Here is a 19600-nt window from a genome sequence, read left to right on the forward strand (position 1 = left end):
GGGCATCGGGGCCGGGGGGTCCTCTGGGTTCCCCCAGCATTTCATAGTTTCAGGGAAAATTAAGACATCAGCATTTTCAATACAGCTCAGTGGTTAGTCTCATGTGTCCACTCGGACAGGCCTTGGTGTCCAGAGGCTCTAACACCAGCCTGCATGTGGATATGAAGGTGTTTTCTAGATGCGACTGACACACACACCAACCCCGTCCCTGAAGGGCTTGCGAGGAAAAGACCGAGTGCCCAGGGCAGGGGGCTCAGCTTCGAGACCGACTGGGCTCTCAGGAGCCGTTCTTCCCGGGTCCGCAGCCTCACCTGTGCTGCCTGGGGGCTCCGGGATCCATCCGTCTTCCTGTCTCTCTCCGTCTCTCTGCCTCTGTCTCTCTGTCGTTTTGTCTCTGCCTCTGTCTCTGTCTCTCTCCATCTCTCTGTCTCTCTCTCCATATCTCTCCTCTGTCTCTCTGTCTCTGTCTCTCTATCTCTGTCTCTCCCTCTCTGTCTCTGTTTCTGTCTCTGTCTCTCTCTGTCTCTCTCTGTGTCTCTCTGTCTCCGTCTCTCTCTGTGTCTCCGTGTCTGTGTCTCGGTCTCTGCATCGTGGCACGCGTGCACACGTCCTGTGGGATCTGTTTCCCTGGGAGACACTGACACACGCAGACTCGAGTAAAAATGATTCTGAGAAGGAAAATGCTGGTTTTGGCGCGGATTTTAAATCAACCAATTTCCAGTCTTTCTCCACCTGCCAACAACCTCTTAAACTCCTTCCCCACACGTTCAAACGGTTAAAAACGCCTCCTTTAACGCGGTATCTAAGCGCGTGACGGTCCCACCGGGAGGTGCGCTGTGTTTGGGGGCTCCAGGCTCCTGCCGGTGCCACGGTCCCTTCGCTCTGCCCCCGCCAGGCGTCCGGGGCCCTGAGAGGCTGGCACGACCCTCCTGGGCGCCAGGGACCCTCCCCACCGAGCAGGCCGGGGGGGCCTCAGCGCTCTCAAAGGGGAACTTACTCACAAGCTGCGGCTGAACCCGAGGGCCCGGCCACGGGGAGCCACCAGCACAGGCTTCGGAGTCCGATGGCCGGGGCCCTGCCCACCCGTTTCTCCCTTCTGACCTTGGGGGACAAACCAGACTTCCAGAGAACATTGTCTCCGGTCCGTGGGGAGCTCCCGTCGCCGCGCGTGTCCGCCGGCTCTCCCCCCAAAGTCAGAGGCCGAGAGGCCACGGAGTGGACCCCCATGAGCTGCAGGTTAAACCACCACAGGCCATGAGGAAAACTGCCGTGAATCAGGAGGGAAACCTCTGGTGACCAGGCTGTCCCCGGCACAGCGCTGCTCCCACAGGTGGCCCCGCAGGAAAGGACACGAGACACGGCTCGCTCTTGGGCTGCAGCCGGACTTCTGCTTCCATCCGTTCGCGCCTGTCAGGACGCCGAGCCCCTCCTACGTGTCCTGACCGGCGGCCACTGGGAGCAGGGAAGCTGGGTCCCCTTTAAGATTTGTCTTTCTTTGAACGGCTCAAACAGCCCCTGCCTGCCATCCGCTCTCCGCTCTCCGGGGGTAATTTGCTGCCAGTGGCAGCACTTCGAACCGCCCCCTTCCCACTCTGTTGGTCAGGGAAGCACGGCCCCAGTTCCAAGTCTCTCGCAGGAGACGCAGGGCACCCCCAGTCATCGCGATCCGACGGTCCGTGCGTCGCTGACGCTGCTCCTGCACACGCTGGTCAGAGCGGCCGAGGAGGCCCAGGGAGGAAAGCCCAGGCCCGCCCTGGGGGCCTAAGAGGGGGCATCTGTGTTGGGACAAGCCAGAGGCCGCAGCGGTGGCCGAGGACGGAATGGGGCGGACACGCGGGTCACCACCGTGCCGGGCCCTACGGGGATCGCATCTCCCAAGGAGACGCACTGTGACCCTGGACATCCGCCCAGGGCCCCGGGCTCAGGACCCAGACTCCGAAGAGCCCCCAGCAACGCCCACCTCCGAGGACCGGCGGGTGCCCAGGACGAGTCAGGGACGGCCCTTGGGGTGCACCCGTCCGCATGGCCAAGCTTGTGCGAGGCGTCAGATGGGAGCAGGCGCCCTGACGGGATGCGGGGCCCAGCCCTGGGGGGCATGCCTCCCCCGACCCAGAGCGGATGAGTGAGTGACCACCGGGCCCATCCGGCCGGCACTCAGCTCCACGTGCCTGCACCAGGGTCTGTCCCCGAAGGCGGCCCACGAGCTACGGAGGCAGGCTCCCTGTAGTGGTGGGTCTCGGTCTGGGCTCGGTAAACTGAAGGGATGAGAAGCACAGCACGGCCCTTAGGACGCAGGCCATGGGCAAGGGATGTCGTCCTCCCCGTGGTGGGGACTGAGAGGGACGCCTGGAGGCAGACGTGGTGCCGCTCTAGGGAAGGCGAGGCTGCCGGGCTGGTGAGAAGGCTGTGCCCAGGGACGTGGGATGTGCCCGCCCTTGGGGCTGAGCGGTGCGGGGGATCGCTCCTCCCCTGTCACGGAGGTGGACAAGACACTCTCGAGCCAGGCCTCCCTCGCTTGGGGACTGGCTGCTCGAAGGAGCCTCACACCCATGGACCCCACGGGACCAGGAGCCAGTGCCCACGCAGGGGCCTAGTCCACGCTTCCCGGGAAGGGGGAGGCCTCCCTTGGCACAGCCCCACGGAGACGTTGGGTAGACGTCTGTGGCGGGTCCCCTCCAGGAACTGGAGGCCCCGCCCACCCCAGGGAGCTCCACCGCTAGCCTCACTTTCCAGGCGAGAGGAGGCAGCACCGGGCCAGGACGCCTGAGCACACTCTGCGCACACCCAGCTGCCCTCCCCTGGCCGACTGCAGGCGACAGCCTTCCCCGGCATGCCGCGCCCCATGTCCTGGGCTCCCCAGTGCCTCCCGCACCTGCTCCCAGCCCCTTGTGCTGCTGTACTGGGGAGGCCCCTCTGCACCTCACGGACAGGCCCCGGGCACCAGCCAGGGTGTGTGTGGCTCCCCCAGGCCCTAGAGGGAGCTGTGCTGACACGGAGAAGCTGAAGCCAGGACTGGGGGCCGGCGCCACTCCAGGAGCAAGGTCTCAGCCCCACCAGACAACCCAAAGGGTCCCCAGGCCCATGTGTCCTACTGCGCTGGCCCTATGAGGTGGCCGCTGCCGTGGGCAGGGCATGGCTGAGGGCAAGCTCTGCGGTTTCCCCGGAAGAGCAGCTCACAGGCCCCAGGCTCCCAGCCAGGCCTCCGAGGCGAACTTCCGAGGGACCCAGACCCGGGTCAGAAAAGGCTCCCAGTCTGGACAATGGCACACACCAGGGCCACACGCAGCAAAGGCCTGGAATGTGGAGAGGTCTGGAGATGTTTGCCACGCGTCCCTCCATCGTCCCCAAGCCCCTCGCTCTGCTACCCTGTAACCAGACTGGGGGAGGGGAGGCCGTGGGGCCCCTCTTCTCCCCACCGAGCTCCCGTTCGTGTCCCATCTGACCAGGGCTGTTGGGGGCGACCGCCGCCCATGATGGGAGTGCCCCAGCTTCCCCTGGGTGACGCTGGGCCTACCTGGAGAGGCAGAGGGTAGGTCGAGCAGGTGGGGAGGGCCACAGGTGCCGGGCAGAAGCCCGCGTAGGCCAGGATCTGCTGGGCAGGGTCGTAGAGGGTCTGAGGTGGAGCAGAGGGGCCGTAAGCCAGCTGGGACAGGGGGACCTGCCAGAACGGACATGTGTCAGCCCGGCCACCCTGGGCTCCGAGCCAACGGCCTGCAGAGCCCTGTCCTCCGCTACGCTCCTCTGACGCCTGCAAGGGAGAAGTCACTCTTGAGCCAGAACTAAACCGCTCAGAGCAGGGCTTATTGTTGCTTTTTATTTTCTGTTTGTCTCAGGGACCTGCCGACACGCTAGGCTGGGCCATGTGTCAGTTAGTGTCCCACTCTGGAGGTCAGCTCAGGTCATGATCTCGGGGTGGCGGGATGAGCCCCGCGTCAGCCTCCGCACTCAGCGAGGAGTCTGCTGGGGATTCTCTCCCTCTGCCGCTCCCCATGTGCACACTCTCGCCCCCACAGAAATAATAAATCTTACAACCCCTGCGGCAGAGGCCACAGCCCCCGGTTGCAGGGATTTCTGGAAAAGGGCAAAGAACACCAAAGCCCTTCCAGGACCTGCTCCTGTGCTCGCCGGTGACTCCACTCTCCAAAGGAAACAGGACTTGGGCCACCCATCTGTCACCCCGCGAGGGGCCGCGGCATGGAGCCCTCCCCAGAGGGAGGCTCCAGACTAGAGGGGCCTCCCTCTCTACGAGGACAGACCTGGATTCCCCCAAGGACACCACAGGGCAGGCCCTGCCGTGTCGGGGAGGGGCCTCGGCAGCAGAGAGGGAGGGTCTGAAGACGCGTGGCTGCCCCCTGAAGGGAAGGGGAGACGGGTCCTGAGCAGTGGGGAGTGGGGCAGCCGCAGAGGGGAGGCCACGCGGGAACCACGAGCACACCCACGTCTGCCTGCACGCGCACGTCCCCGGAAGAAGGACCCACCTGTCACCTCCTGGCCCCCTGCCCCGGGCGGCCTCTGGGCACTCCGAGGGGCCACCAAGGGTGCTGGGAGAGAGGACGGGGAGCTGCGGGGGAGGCCACAGTCACGGCCCACAGCTCCCCGGCCACGGTCACGGCCGTACCCTGCTGAGCATCTCCTGCGGGTGCGGGGCTGAGCTCCCCGCCATCCTGGGGGACTGGAGCCAGGTTCACGGAGGCACCTCAAGACATGAGACCTGGTGTGGGGGGGAGCCACCCGGCCGGAGGGAACTGCTACATCCCGCGGCCTGGGGGCCTTACCGCAGGGCCCGACTCTGTGCTTGCGCCATTTTGGGGTTTGGAGGGACGAGCAGGCTTGGGGTCTCCCACGAAGGAGCAAAACATGTTGCCTTGGGCAGCTCTGCTCTGCTGGGGACCCCAGGAGCCCCATCTGGCTCAGGCCTCTCTCCCTGCACCTGCCCATCGGCGTCGGGTCACCGGGGCCCAGCCGCCAGCGTGCGGACTCGCGGGCCGCATTTCTCCACCTATCTTCGTCACGTGGAGTGGGTTAGATGAGGCTTCCCTGCCCCGGGGACCCTCCCGCAGCCCCGAGTCTCACCCCTGCCTCCCTGCGCCCGGGCCGAGCGTCTGGCGGTCTAAGGAAGTGGCTTTATTCCTAAAGATGATCTTTAAATTAAAAAATCCATTAGGTGTACAAGGTACTCGGTAGGTGTGAACGGTTAGGAATCACTTTCCTTCTCTCTTAAAAGACCCGAGACTTTGGGTCTGAGAGAGAAAACCGTCCGGCATGAGGCTGCGACCGGCCCTGTGGCCTTCACCGATGTTCCCCCCGGGAGAACAGTCCGGCAATTTCACCGAGGACTCGGCCCCTGAAAATGGCCATGACCGAATCCCCAGAGCACTCGGGAGGCGCCGGCTGTGGATGCTCGCGTGGGGGGCCTGTGGGGGCTGGAGTGTGTGCTCACACTTGCCTCCCCAACTTAAGTGGGGGCCGGGAGCTCTCTGGAGTCCGCGACCGGCTTCAGGAAGGGGTGGCGCGGCTGCTCTCGGGGGTAAGGCAGGGCGAGGGCCAGCTGCTGTCCCGCGCAGAGAAAAGCAGGGCAGGGTGCTGCCCGAGGGGAGGCTCGGCGGGGCGGCTCGGTCGGGGCCGGCCGGGGTGCCCAGCCCTAAAGCCCCATCCACCAGGGCAAGTACGGACCCAAGCCCTGGGTACGAGGCAGGAGGCTCGGGGCTCCCTGTGCAGGGGCGGGGGATGAACTGACCAGGGCAGGTTCGATGGCCCCTCCCTCTCGCATGGTTTGGGGTAGCCCACACCTCAGATGACCCACTTCTCTGAATGGCTGGAAGGCTTGCCCTGGGGCTAACACCAGCTTCTGTTTTCCCACGTGGAGGTGGAGACAAGGAGGCGCACTCAGCCCAGCTCAGCGGACACGGCCTCCAGCCCCGAGCTGTCTGGAGCGCCAGCGCTGGGGCCCGACTCACCATGTCCTTGAAGGCTCCCAGGACAGCTGCCGTGAGGACACCCAGGAGCGCACCCAGCACGTTCAGCACCGCGGAGGCCCAGAGCAGCCGGTACAGGTGCAGCGCGTCCCGGCAGGAGCGCACGCCCACGAACTCGTAGTAGATGGGAGGGTGCTCTGTGCTGCCCAAAGAGAAGGAAGTGTCACCCACCCCGGCATGGAGGGCACAGTGTGCCACGGCGTGAGCTCCGAATCCGGCAAGCTGAGCTCTTGGCCATGAAGACCCCGCAGGCCGGGCTGTGGTGGGGGAACCACATCCCAGGAACCAACCCAGATGCTCCCTGGGGCTGTGGGGGCAAGGCTGTCCCCCAGGGCGTCCAGAAATCCCTCCGGGGAAAGGTCCCAGGCCTCTGAGCAGGAAGGAGCAGCCAAGCCCACTCCCCAAATGCAGACCCAGGCAGAAGGGTGATGACCAGGTCTCCTCAGGGCACCAGGTCTCGTGGCTGAGCCATGAGAACAGGAGGGCCGTTCGTCCGGGCCCTCCTAGCACCGGCCTACGGGGCTCCGTGCATGGGGTCATGTGGGGAGGCCGGCGACCGTGCCCCATGCCGGTGCACCTTCTCCCGATGGAGCTTGGAAAAGGGATGAGACTCTCATTTGGAGGAAGAGGCTTCCTGCTTAAAGCCATGGGGTTTTCAACCATTCTGGGGAGGGGTCCCCAAGAAGCAATCCCGGAGGTCGCCACTGGTTGGAATGTAGGTCTGCCAGCTGTGAACCCTAATTGGTGCCCAGGGCCCGTCCCGGGGAGGCCCCCACAGTGCGGGGAGGCCGCCGGCAGCCCGGCAGGCTCTCCCAGCCCCTGTCAGAGCAGCATGCCCTCCGCTGCGCACAGAGGACGGGCGGGGAAGCATCTAGAGCCGGCCAAAGGGCCGTGTTCTCGCCAGTCAGCCCAGCCCAAGGGAAGGGAGCCTTGGCCGCAGCCACCAGGCCAGACCCCAGCCAACTCGGGAGGGATCCCCGAGAAACTCCGGGGCCCTGGCTCCCACAGAGCCACGACCCTGGGACAGGAGGCCACGGCCCTCCTGCACCCCTACACAACCTTGCGAGCCTTCGCTTCTCGTCTGGGAGATGGAATCAACTCCCCTTCCTCTCAGAGGAGGTGGCGGACTGCAGGGCCGGGGCCGGGGCCGGGGCGGGGGCAGGGGGCTGGGGGCTGGGGGCAGGGACCCCGCCCCCTCACCTCTGGCACCTATAGAGCTCGCAGCAGTAGCACGAGCTGCTCTTCACCTTCAGGGGGCACACGCCGCTCGAGGAGTGACAGGTGACCTACAGGTGGAGAGAGAGACCTTGTCAGGCCCCACCTTCGCCCACCCTAGAGTGGGTAGGGCTGCCGCCCTGGGAGCCAGGACCCGGCCACAGGTCAGCCAGGCAGCCGCGCTTCCTGAGCCTTGTCTCCGGACCTCCCCCTCCCCGCACCCATTCCAGGCGTGGTGGTTTGGGGGGCGGCAGACCCCTCATGCTGGGAGAGTTCGAGGAGCCTGCTCGGCCAAGCTGGGCGGTCCAGGCAGCCATCGTTTGGTGGACAGTGATCGGGGTCAGACGGGGTCGTGAGCACAGAGAGCAGAGCCGCACCCAACCCGCTGGTGGGCGGTGGGACCGCCGTGTCACCGCCGTGTCACCGGGGGCAGCCGGCAGCCACAGGGCCACAGGCACAATGTGTCCCACAGGTCAGGAAGCACGTGAGAGGCAAACCCTTCTGATCTGATTCTGATGGGGGCACAGAGAGCCTGTGGGGTCCACCACGCCGGCACGCCCTACGTACCTCCGTCTGGTGGGCGTCGGGCATGTACCCCATCTCGCTGGCAAAGAACTGGCATCTTCCCGCGGTGAGGGGCCTGGGCTCCTAGGGACCAAGACACGTGCGTGGAATACAGTCGCGTCCCACCGTCAGGAGGGGCCGGGGTGACGTCAGACCCATCTGCCCCGGGTTTCGGAGCCTCAAGGAGGGACACCAAAGCCTGCTGCAGTCGGCCGGGAGGGGGACATGGGGCAGGACACACTGGGGCTCCTCCCAGAGCAGCCGGGCCAGCGTGCAGGGGTGGGAAGCAGCAGGACGCCAGGGAGCACCTGCCTGCAGGCTGCCGTGCCCCCCCCCCCATAACAAAACGGTGTCCACGGGGAAGGACAAGGGCTCATTTACTCATGGGCCGGCCAACCCTCCCCCACCATCCCCGCCCGGCCGCCCACCAACCACCCAACAGATGTCCACCACCTCCGGCCTGTTCCGTGCTCCCTCCACTAGCCTGTGCCCAGCCTCCACGGAGAATCAGAGCATCGCAGTGCCAGCAAGGAAGGCGCCCGGGTTAGACACGGTGCCCGCCCCCGGGGACACAGCAGGGCCAAGGGTCGGGCCATCACTTTGATTGTCCATGGCTCCCATTTCCCAGCGCGATGCGGTCCTGGCTGGGCCATAAGCAGAGCGCAGGAAGCCACCTGTGACCGCACCTGCCAGACCAGCTCCGGGCAGAGCTGAGCCACCTTCCTGTGGGACACGGCCCACAGCCCGTGAGGACGGACGGAGGACGGCCAACAGGGCTGTGCGGGGCCGGGCACCGGGAGGCTGTTGCTGCCGCCTTGTGCAGGTTCCCTGAGGCCCCGTGGTGACCGCCCTGAGCCCTCGCCGCCCGACTGTCGATTCCGCTCCGCCTCTCCCTCCGGGGATCCAGTCAGTGTCCACCTGGTCACAGGCAGAACCCACGCTGCTGACATCAAGGTTCTCGTCCCGCTGCGCTGGTGCCCTTCCTCACACCCATAACCACGTGGAGACACCCCTTCTGACTGGGCGTCGTTGCCTCCCTGTCCTGGGCGGAGGCTAGCCCCGCGGGAGCGCCCACCGCCCCGTCTGGGACGTCTCGCCACTGCGTCTACATTGGCCTGATGGCCGCCGTAACACGTGCCACGGGGGAGCCTGAACCATGGACACCCGTCGCCACAGCCCAAGCAGCGGCCTGAGACGGGGTGCCGACCTCGTCCTGCCCTCCTGTCCACGGCAGACCGCGGGCTCTGGCTCCCTCTGTCCGGACATAATCCGACCACAGCGGCCTCCGTCCTCGTGACCCGTCTGACCCTGACCACGTCCCAGGGGCCGGCCCGCCTCTTGGTGCCACGGCAGGGACAGTGGCCACCACACACGCATTCTGGGGACACAGACATTCTGCCCGCTGGGCGCTGTCTGCCATGACAGACGAAGAATTGGTGTCAGACTTGAACTTTTCAGTAAATCCTCTCCTGACACAGAAGCGCTGGTGACTTGGTTTCATTTTCTGTCTGACCCTCAGTGTCCAGTCAGGATGAACTACTTCTTAATAGTCTGAATTACATAGAACAGGCATCAGTCGCACCCACAACCTGGGTTTCCGATGACCCTGGAGATGGCGTCTCTCAGGGGCAGCTGTGAATGGGGAGCTGTGGCCCCCAGGAGGGAGAGGGACCGTGCCACCCACCGTCTGTGCAGCGTGGTCAGTCCCAACCGCAAAGCAGCTCTATTAGCCACAAGTCCACCCCGACCCCATTGCTCCCGTGTCTGTCATGATAAACCAGAACCACGAGTCCCACAGCCCAGAGGATCCGCCTGAAGGCCCCGCGGGGTAGAAATCAGGCTTTCTGACCATCTCCTGCCGGGAACGACCTTCTGAGTCCCAGGGGCTGGTGCTCTGTGTCGTCAGCCGCCCAGCCAGCCGGGAAGCAGGGAGCCTGCAGTGACCACGGGGGACCGTCGCGCCTCCCCTGCAAAGACAAACCCCGGCCACAGATCCCCTCGTCTGAGCAAGGAAACAGGCGCGGAGGCAGGCCACGCCTCCCCTTGAGGCTCCTGCAGCGCGGGATGGAGGGGACCCCCCCCTTCAGAACAAGTGGCTTTGAAGGAAATTTCTCTCCGATGTGCTGAGCAACACCCACTGACAGGGCAAACCGCGAAGCCAGGGGTTCCGAGGCTGCCCGCCCGACCCAAGCCCTTCGGCGTCTGCTCAGAAGCCAGAGCGAGCGCAGCCGGCGGCCGGGAGAGGGGAGCCGGAGCCGAGGCCAGGAGCCGCAGACACAGAACTGAAGGCTCGAGGCCGGGCTGGCCGGGGAAGGGAGCCAGTGCCTGGTGGGCCCTGGCACGGCCCTCGAGGTCCCACCACGCTGCCCCCGTCCCGAGGGATTTTTCGGGCCCAGAGGGGCCAGGGCGCAGGAAGGGGCATCCAGCCTTCAGGCCCGGTGGTCCAGAGGCCAGGATGAGACCTGCCTGAGCTCCCCCAGCCGGGATGCAGCTGGGCCTCGGCTCCGTGTCTGGCTCCACACCCTGCATCCTGGGGCCTGTGCTCCCGCAGCCTGGGGTCCCACATTTTGTCCCCCGGTTGTTGACATCTTAAAATCATGACTTTGGGAAGTGCTAACAGCCGGTGACAAGTTTGTGGTCAGTTGATTCTTTGGTCAGTTGATTCTATCGTCTGTTGGACAGTCACCCTGGCCCCCGAGTGAACACATGCAAACCCCGCGGCTTCAGACCCACGTCTGCAACCCCTGCCCCCGCCATGCACATGCCCCGCATGGGGCAGATGGGCCTGCCCCAAGGACACTGGCCACCTGCAGCCAGAGGACAGCCAAAACCAAGCCAAGGACGGAAGAAGAGTTCAAGGACGTGCACGCGGGCCAGCACGGCAGGACCCCTCGGTGTCTGGGGGGACCTGAGCTCCAGAGGCAGCAGAACCCAGGGGCTGGGCCCATAGCGCCGCCAGCACTCACTGAGAACCCCTGATCAGGGAGAGTGAAGCCATGCGCTTGGTCCTAGCATTTTAAACCTTTTATTCAGAAATAATTGCAAACTTACGGAAAAGTGGAAAGAACAGGCAAACTCGACAGCCTCAGATTAACACCAGGTGTCGGCCCTTTTTAAAGACCTAAGAAGCATTCAAGTTTATGCAGGACGTGTTGGAGCCTTAGGGACGTGCTGATGGCTTTGCCTTCTCAGGGCAGAAATGGGGCGCCAGGCTCCTGCTCCCCCACTGGTTCCACCCCTGGCGGCTGGGCCTCCGGCTGGGAACCCAGAGCCACTGTGCCTCTCTTGGAACGCCCTTCAGGACGAACAAGGAGAGGTGTGTCAGCCCCATGCCCGACCCCGTCCACGCTCCCCCAGCCCCTACCTCGCCCCTGTCACCAGCCAGGCAGGATCTGGGGCCCAGTGAAGAGACCCTGTCTTCAAACACCATGTCACCACGTCTCGGGAGACCCTGCTGTTGCTGGCTCTGTCGGGCCCGGGAAGCCCTCTGACCAGACTCCCTACAGGTCGCCAAAAGTCCACATCCCATTTCAACGTCAAGAACAGGATCTGCCCAGGGCAGGGTAGGTTTCCCTGACTTGACAGACCTAAAAGGCCTGCGTGAGTCCAGGCCACCCCACCCCAGGGAAGGAGCGTCGCCCACTGCAAGCAGGAAACCAGCCCAAGCGCACACTCTGCGCCTGGGTTCCTCTGACCGAAAAGCCCGCACTGCTCCCCTCGAACTTCCCCGGACTCCCAGACTCCCCGGCCGCGGACCCTCGCACGGGCTCCAGGCGACAGTCTGCGGTTTGCCTACTGGCCGCCCAGAGGTGCGCGGCTCCGACCCAAGACCTTCCCCTTCCTGAGTCCAGGCCGCCTCTTCCGACGGCGCTGTGCCGAGGCGGGAAGGCTGAAGCGCCGCAGGTCCTCGGCGCAGGAAAACGGTCCCAGGGATCGGACGCCCTCGGGTGTCCTGTCAACTAAGGACGCGCTGGAGACGAAGAATGTCCCCAGCACTCGACCTCCGGTGGGGATGTGCCACCCATCCCCCGCGTCAGCGCCTGAAGAGCGTCTTCCTCGGGAAGGGGGCGAGTCCTGCGAGGTGGGTGGGTTCAGGAGAACCAGCAGGTCCCCCCGGGGGAGCACGGCTCAGACGACTCACTCCTAAACTTCTGCTTTCTTCGCCTTTATTGGTAAGCCCTGCCTCGGCGCCTCCGTGCCGTGTACAGACGCGCTCGGAGTCTCCGTGTAGGGCGGTGACCCCGACAACACTTCCGCGTCATCACTCGGGCCGGTGACTCAAGTCACTGCTTGGACATCTCACTGCCGTCAGGCTTCACATCCTTTCGCCCATGGGACTCTGGGCGTGTCCCCACCGGGGCTGTCTGCAGGTCTCCTTCTGCCAGCAGCTTGGGTCACAGGGTGAGGTGACGTCCTCCAGGGATTGCCTGTCCTTCCCGGCACGGCAGGAGCCCCCCGTATGCAGACCTTCCCGGCACGGCGGGAGCCCCCAAACCACAGGGGGAATCATCCTGTTTTCTTCTCAAAATATGCCAGGTGTGCATCTTTAGAGGAAAGGGCACTTAGAACCTTCCGCATATAGGCTCTGAGGCCTTGAGCATGGCGGTGTTCGGCTCAGTGGGCAGAGAGGCCCCGCGGAGCCACGAAGGCCTGTGGACCAGATTGCTGGGCTCTGGTGGGAAGGGTGGCCTCTGCCCCCCCAGGCTCTGCTCAAAGCCCCCTCAGAAGAGCCGGCCTGCCCTCTCCCCACAAGGGACACTGTTCTCTGCCCTCGGGGCCTGAGTGGAACAGACGCCCCTCTCCGCGCCCCTGGCGCACAAGGGAAAACCACCGCTCACCTTCTTTGCAACAGGATGATGTTCTGAAGAAGGCTCGTTAGTCTGGGAGACGCTTCCCTGGAAGAGAGGGACCCGCTGGCCCCAGTGTGCGGCCAGGCCGGTCGCCACTCCCCACTCTGCCCCTGGCGGACGCCCCGCGTGAGGCGTGCAGTCTCCTCGACATTCCTAAACTCTCTGACCGGCTTGTCCCTGAGCGGGCGGTGGGGAGCCTGAGGGACTTAACTTCTGAGAAGCTGTTTTCTGTGCGCCGGGAGCTGCCTCGACTCGGTTTGGGTGGGGGCGGGGGGAGTCAGCTGACCTTGACGCCTGTGCTCAGGACCTTACTGACCGGCGGGTCGCGCTCCACCTCCGCTGGGAGAGGAATGGGCCTGTGCGGCAGACGCGCGGCCCGGAGTTGCCCGGTGCTGCTGCCACCGGCCAGCCCCTCCAGCCCCGCACCCGGCTTTAGGCGGGGCCTCGAGGGGTCACACATGCATCCCGTCCACTGACCTCCGGGTCAGTCTGCTGACACTGCCCCCCACGCACACCCGTCCTCACAGCGGCATCCTGGGGGCGCACGGCTTGGGGGGCTCCTCCGGAGAAGGACTCGGAATAAGCACCCCAGCGGCATGTTCTGAGCCCCGACACGCAGGCCCTTCCCCCACCTCGGTGCCCGGCTCGGGGAGACCCGGCTCAGGGAGCCCCGCCAAGTGCTGCTGGCCGCTGACAGCAGCCACAGACTTGGGGTGGGAATCAGATCCAGATTACGCGAGGAAAGTGCCCCACAACCATGGCAGCAACCCCGGCCAGGCCTCACAGCTCAAGTGATCTCCCCAGGAACAGACACTGAGAAGCAGAAGTCTGGGGCAGAGTAGACAGAAACACCTAAAGCTGTCAGCACCCAGCAAGCGGGAACACGGAGGGACAACTCTGGGACTGCGGCCGGGTTCTGGCCTCAGCCCTGCCAGACGACGGCAGCGCCCCCCTGGCCCGGGGCCGCGGGTGAGACCTGCGGGCACCCAGCCACGTCCGCAGGCCTGGGCTCTCCTGGGAGGCCCCTCCCCCGCCCGCACCCGTTGGCAGAGGCACAAGCCCCAGGGCGCCGAAGCGGAGGACGGGCGCCTCCCCCACCCCCCAGGGGCCTTGCTCGGCCAGAGGACCCCAGGCAGCACCCCACTCTCCATCCATGTGGCCCGCTGCCATGAGATCGCCTAAGCTGGGGGTTAGTGGGCGCCACACATGGGGTCCTCACACTCTGGCGGCTGGAAGTCCAAAGTCAGGGGCCGCCCGATCTGGGTTCAGGGACAGCAGGGCTCACCCGCGAGGAGGAGGAAGTCCCTTCACAGAGGCTCCACCCCGTGACCTCCCAAAGGCTGTGCCCCACTGTCGCCTGGGGGCCAGGTTTCCACATGAGGATTTGTGGGGACAGAGCCCTCCATGGGGGCACAGTCCCAGCGCCGCAGCCGAGTGGGGTCCTCACTGGTGAGCTCGGAGCCGGGGGAGCAGGCCCGCGATGTCTGTCTGCTCCCCGCCCAGTGCTCCTCAGGCTGTAGGCGTCTGCCACAGGGTCTCAGGGAGCGGCCGGCAGTTTGTCATTCTTTAGCAGGACACGACACGGAGATCAACACGGCTCGCCTGGTGGACTGTAGGGGCCAAGCCACACCAGCCCCACCGGCTCCCGTGCCCAGCAGCCAAGGTCAAAGCAGCCGCACATGACCGGCCTCTTGTTTCAGAAGAAATGTGGGCCGAGGACAGGTCGGTTTGAAGCAAGAGCCGTTTCCGGACATTGCAACAAAGCTCTCGTAAACCGGGAGGCAGGTCTCGGAAGGATCCTACCTACCCTGACAACAGCTGTCCCGTGGGCCTTCGCCAGGTCGCCCGGCCGACTCTAGTGGCTCTAACACTGTCACACTCATCGTCCTCGTGGCTCTGACTTCTCTTGCCCTTGGAACCTGATCGTCACCAACAGAGTGAGCCGGGCTCTGAGCCACGGCCACGTGAGAGCCACAGCTCCACGGCAAGCACCCGGGCTTCTGTGCCTTAAGGGACACAGATGGACACTTCAGCTTGGGCCTCCCACTGTGACAGGAAGCGGAGGGAACGGGTCTCACAGCCACCGCACCAGCGACAAAATGCTCCACGATCGCTGGAGACACGAATGAGACCTACGTGCTCGGCAGAGGCGTCAGAGCTGTGAGCTGCAGACAGGGACCCCAGCCGAGATGCCGAGGCCTGTCAGTGCGCGTGTGTGCACGCGTGTGCGCCAGGGTGTCTGTACGCATGCGTGTGTCAGTGTGGACACATGCACGTGAGCATGTGTGCGTGAGTGTGTGCCTGAATGTACACTTGCACAGTAGCACGTGAGTGTGCCGGTGTATACGTATGCGTGCGCGGTGTGAGCGTGCACGGCACACAGATGAGTGTGTGCCTGTGTCTGTGTGCGCACGTGTGCGTGCGTGTGAGTGTGCGTACGAGCCCGTGTGCGTGGGAAACACACAAGGGCGTGATGCACTGTGTGTGCCTGTGAGTAGTGTGCATGTGTGTGCGCACGCATGTGCTCCCTCATGGGGACATGCACACGCGTGCTGGGTCCGCTTTGCAGGGAACGAGGAAACGCATTTGCAGGAGACCCGGCATCGGCAGGCCGTGGAGGGAGGCGCCACAAGGCCCGCGGCCGGGGCTGCGATTCTGCGGGTGTGTCTGAGCCCCGACAGCCACGGAGAGCAAAAGGAGGGAGACTCACTATGTGCCGGGCCGCGAACACGCCGTCCACGAGGGCGCAGCAGAAGGCCGCCACCACGCCGAAGCTGACGAACACGATGGCCGCGACCAGCTGGGGCAGAGGGCAGAGAAGCGAGTGGGCGTCACGCGGCCCCGACAGCCACGCTGCCCGCACACGGTCCAACGCCCCTGCCACCGCCTCCAGCCTCTCCCCGCCTGCACCGCCCCGACTCGGCCGCCCCGGGGGCTCGGGGCCTCTCTCCCCCACACACCCCTGCCCCAATTCTGCCGACCCAGGGGGCTCGGGGCCTCTCTCCCCCACACACCCCTGCCCAGTAGGAGCGGATCAGCCTGTCCTCCCTGAAGGCCCGAGCTGGGCAAGGCCAGGCCACGTTGCTCGGGGACCAGCCGGGCAGGCAAAGCAGGAAGCTCAAGGGCCCGGCTGTCAAAGTAGGTGTTTCTCGTTCATTCATTCATGTATTTTGGGAAAAGAGGTGCCTGGCCTCTCCCTGGGACTCTCGGCTGCAAACACACGGACGGAGCAGGCGGCTCTGGTCAGGCCCCGGACGCCAGCTCCCAGGCGGCCGCGGGAAGGGCAGAGGTCAGCGCGGAGAGGAAGCCCGGGGAGGGAAAGCCACGACAACCAGCGTTCCCGGAAGTCGGCTCTTTGAACACATCAACAAAGCTGCCACGTCCGTAGCTGAACTCAGAGGACAGGAACCAAAAGCCAGATGACTAAAATCAGAAGTGAACTTGGGAACATCGTTATCAACTTTACGGAAATTACAGGGATTATAAGAAGAGCCGGAGAACTACTGTGCCAACAACTGTGGCCACGGAGACGATCCGATTCCTGGAAGCAGAAATCACCCGCATGGGGCGAGAGGAAACCGCAGATCTCACACCAAGTGAGACAGAGTCAGCCACGGGAACCACAGGGGAGACGCCAGCAGGTCTGCAGACGGGGCCGAGATAAGACCGATGGGACCCGCGCCGGGGGCAGAGCCCGGGCACACGCCGCCCCAGGGGCCTAGTCCACACGGCGAGCTCACCTTCCGGCTCCAGCCCACTTGGTACTTCCAACCCCCAGTCCCAGCCTCAGGACCAGCCCTTCTGAGCCTCCTCGGCCTCCACCGCGACTCCCAGCACGGCCCCCAGCGGGCGCCCTATCTGCCATGGGGACCGGAGCCCGTCCCGGTGCCCAGCCCGCTGTGCGCAGGGCAAGAAACAGAAGTCCCCGTACAGGACAGAGGACGCACGAGGGAGACCCGTGCCCTCTAAGCAGCAGTGGCCGTTCCTGCCGGTGTGACTGCTTTGAGGTGAAATCAGTCATGCCTGTTCCCTTGCTCTCTGTGGCCGGGCGGCCACAACACACCGGCTGTGGCTCTCCAGCAGAAGGTTCCCAGGCCCTTTCTAGACGGGGACATATCTGCACCTGTCCAGAAACTACTCAGATCTCCCAGGCAGGCGTCGTGGGGACACGTGGCAGCGGAAACAAATCCCAGCCCCTTTGTGAGCACGAACCCGTGGAAGCGGACACCCAGGAGCACCCGGTCGGGTTGGCGGGATGAGCGACCCCGGATGTTGGCTCGCAGGACCAGCGAGGGGGAGTCACGGAGGACGCAGGAAAGCTAAGGGTCGCGGGACGCTCCCTCTAGAGCGGCAAGTGCCGTCCAGCCCACGACGCACGCGGCCCCTGCGTGGCTCTCCACACCCTACCCCTGCCGCCGGTGCTGTGCAGGAAGAAGGAGGCCGTGCAGGCGGCACTGAGGGGGGTGACGGGGTGGAGCTGGCAGGTGGCCCCGGCGGAGCCCCAAACGGGCAGCTCCGCCCAGAACAGTCCTCACATGATCACGGCTGCTGTGAAGCAGGTCCTGACGGTCCCAGGCCTCAGCTCCTGGGCTTCAAAACCGGAGCTGGACCTACTTTCCCATCACAAGCCCCCGTGGGGCCCGTGGTGGGGGTCGGGGCAGCTCCAGCAGCTTCCCCCCACTTGCCTGCCCTTCTCCCAACACGAACCAGACTTCTGGAGGGTGTAGGTGGTGGCGTCTCTGCCGGAAGAAGTGGTCACCCTTGTCCTTCAACCACCCCCCCACACGGCCCAAGGAGTCGGAGAGGAGAAGGGTGAAAGAGCCGTGCGTTCCCATGCCGGGAGGGGCCGGTCAGACGCTGCAGGGAGGGTCCACCCTGCACCGCCCCCGGGGCACCTTCCCGTGTCCATGTTCGGGCTCCTCGGTGCCGCAAAGGGCGTCCCAGGCGGGTCCTGGGGACCCGCTGCCTTGGCTTCTGTGTGCGGAGCTAAGGGGCTAGACGCCCCCCAGTAAGGCTGGCGAGGGTCTCGCGTTGTCCAGACCCGAAGCAGAAGAGGTGAGGGGCGGAGCCGGGGCCCCATCACACGACACAGCAAGACCGGCTCCCCTGGACCGGACTGAGGCCGCCTGGGGTCCTAACTTGCGGCAGGAGACATTTCTCTGCGTGTCGACTCCCAGCAGCCTGATGGGTTCCATGGACTTTACACCAGGTCCCAGGAGGGCTGCCATGTCTGTGTGTGTGTCTACGTGTGTCTGTGTGTCTGCGCGGGTCTCACACGTACAGGGGCAGATGAGGTGGTTCACACGCGCTCTTGGTCCCTGGAGTGTCCTCCTGGCTCTGGTGCCGTGTGGACGGCAGAGCGGGTGGTGAAATCGATGACTCGTGTATCCGTCCAGGGCAGGAGAAGGCAGTAACTCACCGTTAATAGAAAAATGTGAAAAGTTGGCTCATTCTGGGCATTCTTAAGACATCGCAGGAGACTCACTAGAGGCGGGCGGAGGTGATGGCAAGGCCACGCTCACAGGTTCTACCCCGAACCTTCCGACAGGGTAAACTATTTATAGAAGAAACAGTACTATGTCTGGTATTTGCTCCAAACAAAATGGGAAGAACGGGGTGGGGGCCAAGATGACCACGAGGTTCACTTACTTCCTCTGCCTACTTTTGCAGACGCTTAAAATGTCTATCGGAGGAAAGTGAAAAGAAATCAGGAAAGAAGAAAGCACCCTTACCTACCCGGCGCACGAGAAGGGTGTTCCCAGGGAACATGTGAAGGACTCTGATAAGTCTGTGATGCAAAGACAAGTCACAACTTCAAAATCAGCCGAGGATGTGCACGGCCATTTGCCTGCACAGAGAAAAGCCCAGGGAGCCCAGGAAGGAAGCCACAGGTCACCAGTGGAACCTACGAGACCCCATGTCATGCCCACCAGACAGCTGAGCCTGCGTGTCAGCCGGCTTGAGGAGCCCGGAGCCCTCGTGCGCGGCAGCTGGGGACACAGGGTGGCACAGCCGCTCTGGGAAACGGGCTGGTGGTTCTGTCAATGACTACCATGGACTCGGCCGTCTCACTCCTAGCCACGAAAACATGGGTCTTTGAACGTCCACAGCGGCCTGTTCACCAGAGCCCTAGGTGGCAATGGCCACCGAGCCCATCACTGATGACGGTGCACACGGTGGCCACCCGTTTGCTGGAACGCGACTCAGCCACGAAGCCACGTTGTCCTGACACGGCCACAGAGCAGCTGAGCCTGCGTGACAGGAACCGGGCACAGTGCGGTCCAGACCTAAAGCTGGTCGCGGGCGCCTGAGGCTGCAGATGGGGGACGGGGACCCAAGGCTGGCCGCGCAGGTTTCTGGCTGACAGGGCGGAACGTCCTCCCGTTGGCTCTGGTGACAGTGGCGTACCCACTAATGGCTAACAGTCACGGAGTTTAGCACATTAAATGTGTGAATTATGGCTCCGTAACGCTCTCCTAAAGGGGGGAGGAAACAGGCGCCCGTGAGCAGGTTGGGTCCGCTCGGCCCACGAGGCTGCCGCCGCCCACCGCGTCACAGCCAGCGCCGCCCATCGGGGAAATGGTGCGGAGAAGCGGTCAGGGGCTGCCGACGCCAGCCACCTCGGCAGGAAGGTAGAGCTGGGCAGGGCGGAGGACGGCCCCCCAGGGGACGGCAACCCCAGACAGCGGACGCCAGGGCTGCAGCTTCTCCCTGCGTGGCCGTGGCCGGGAGCCTCTTTCCAAGCCCTGTGCCTTACGCCCTTCGTGCAGCTGTGAGCCTCTGACCTCCCCAGGGACGGTCACGTGTTAGTGGGGTTCAGCACGGAAGGAAATCTGTTTCTCCTGCTAAAGGTTCTTAAATGTCGCTTCGGGGAGGACACGGAAAGGGTCTCATGGGAATCTCTAGGGGACCCCTCCAGGGTGTCCTTGGGCAGACCCAGGAGCCAGGGTGCTTCTGTTTCTTGGGTCCTGCCTCTCCCTCCACCTGCGAGAGACT

At 64.5% G+C, this 19600-nt stretch overlaps 1 protein-coding gene across 4 annotated transcripts in view; it reads right to left on the bottom strand.

Annotated features, from left to right (window-relative positions):
- Positions 1-19600, bottom strand: part of TMEM255B (transmembrane protein 255B) — a 44358-nt gene that overhangs the window by 14197 nt on the left and 10561 nt on the right. For 2 of the 4 annotated variants that reach the window (XM_059144673.1, XM_059144674.1), the window contains exons 4-9: positions 15315-15404; positions 12593-12649; positions 7758-7838; positions 7176-7261; positions 5958-6117; positions 3515-3658 (exon numbers count right to left, since the gene is read on the bottom strand). In XM_059144673.1, the coding sequence (XP_059000656.1) occupies positions 3515-3658; positions 5958-6117; positions 7176-7261; positions 7758-7838; positions 12593-12649; positions 15315-15404 (618 nt within the window). The remainder of the gene's footprint in view (positions 1-3514; positions 3659-5957; positions 6118-7175; positions 7262-7757; positions 7839-12592; positions 12650-15314; positions 15405-19600) is intronic. The other 2 variants (XM_059144675.1, XM_059144676.1) reach the window with 2 other exon arrangements.

The sequence above is a fragment of the Mustela lutreola genome, chromosome 13, assembly GCF_030435805.1.
Source record: "Mustela lutreola isolate mMusLut2 chromosome 13, mMusLut2.pri, whole genome shotgun sequence".
NCBI classification, from domain to species: Eukaryota; Metazoa; Chordata; class Mammalia; order Carnivora; family Mustelidae; genus Mustela; species Mustela lutreola.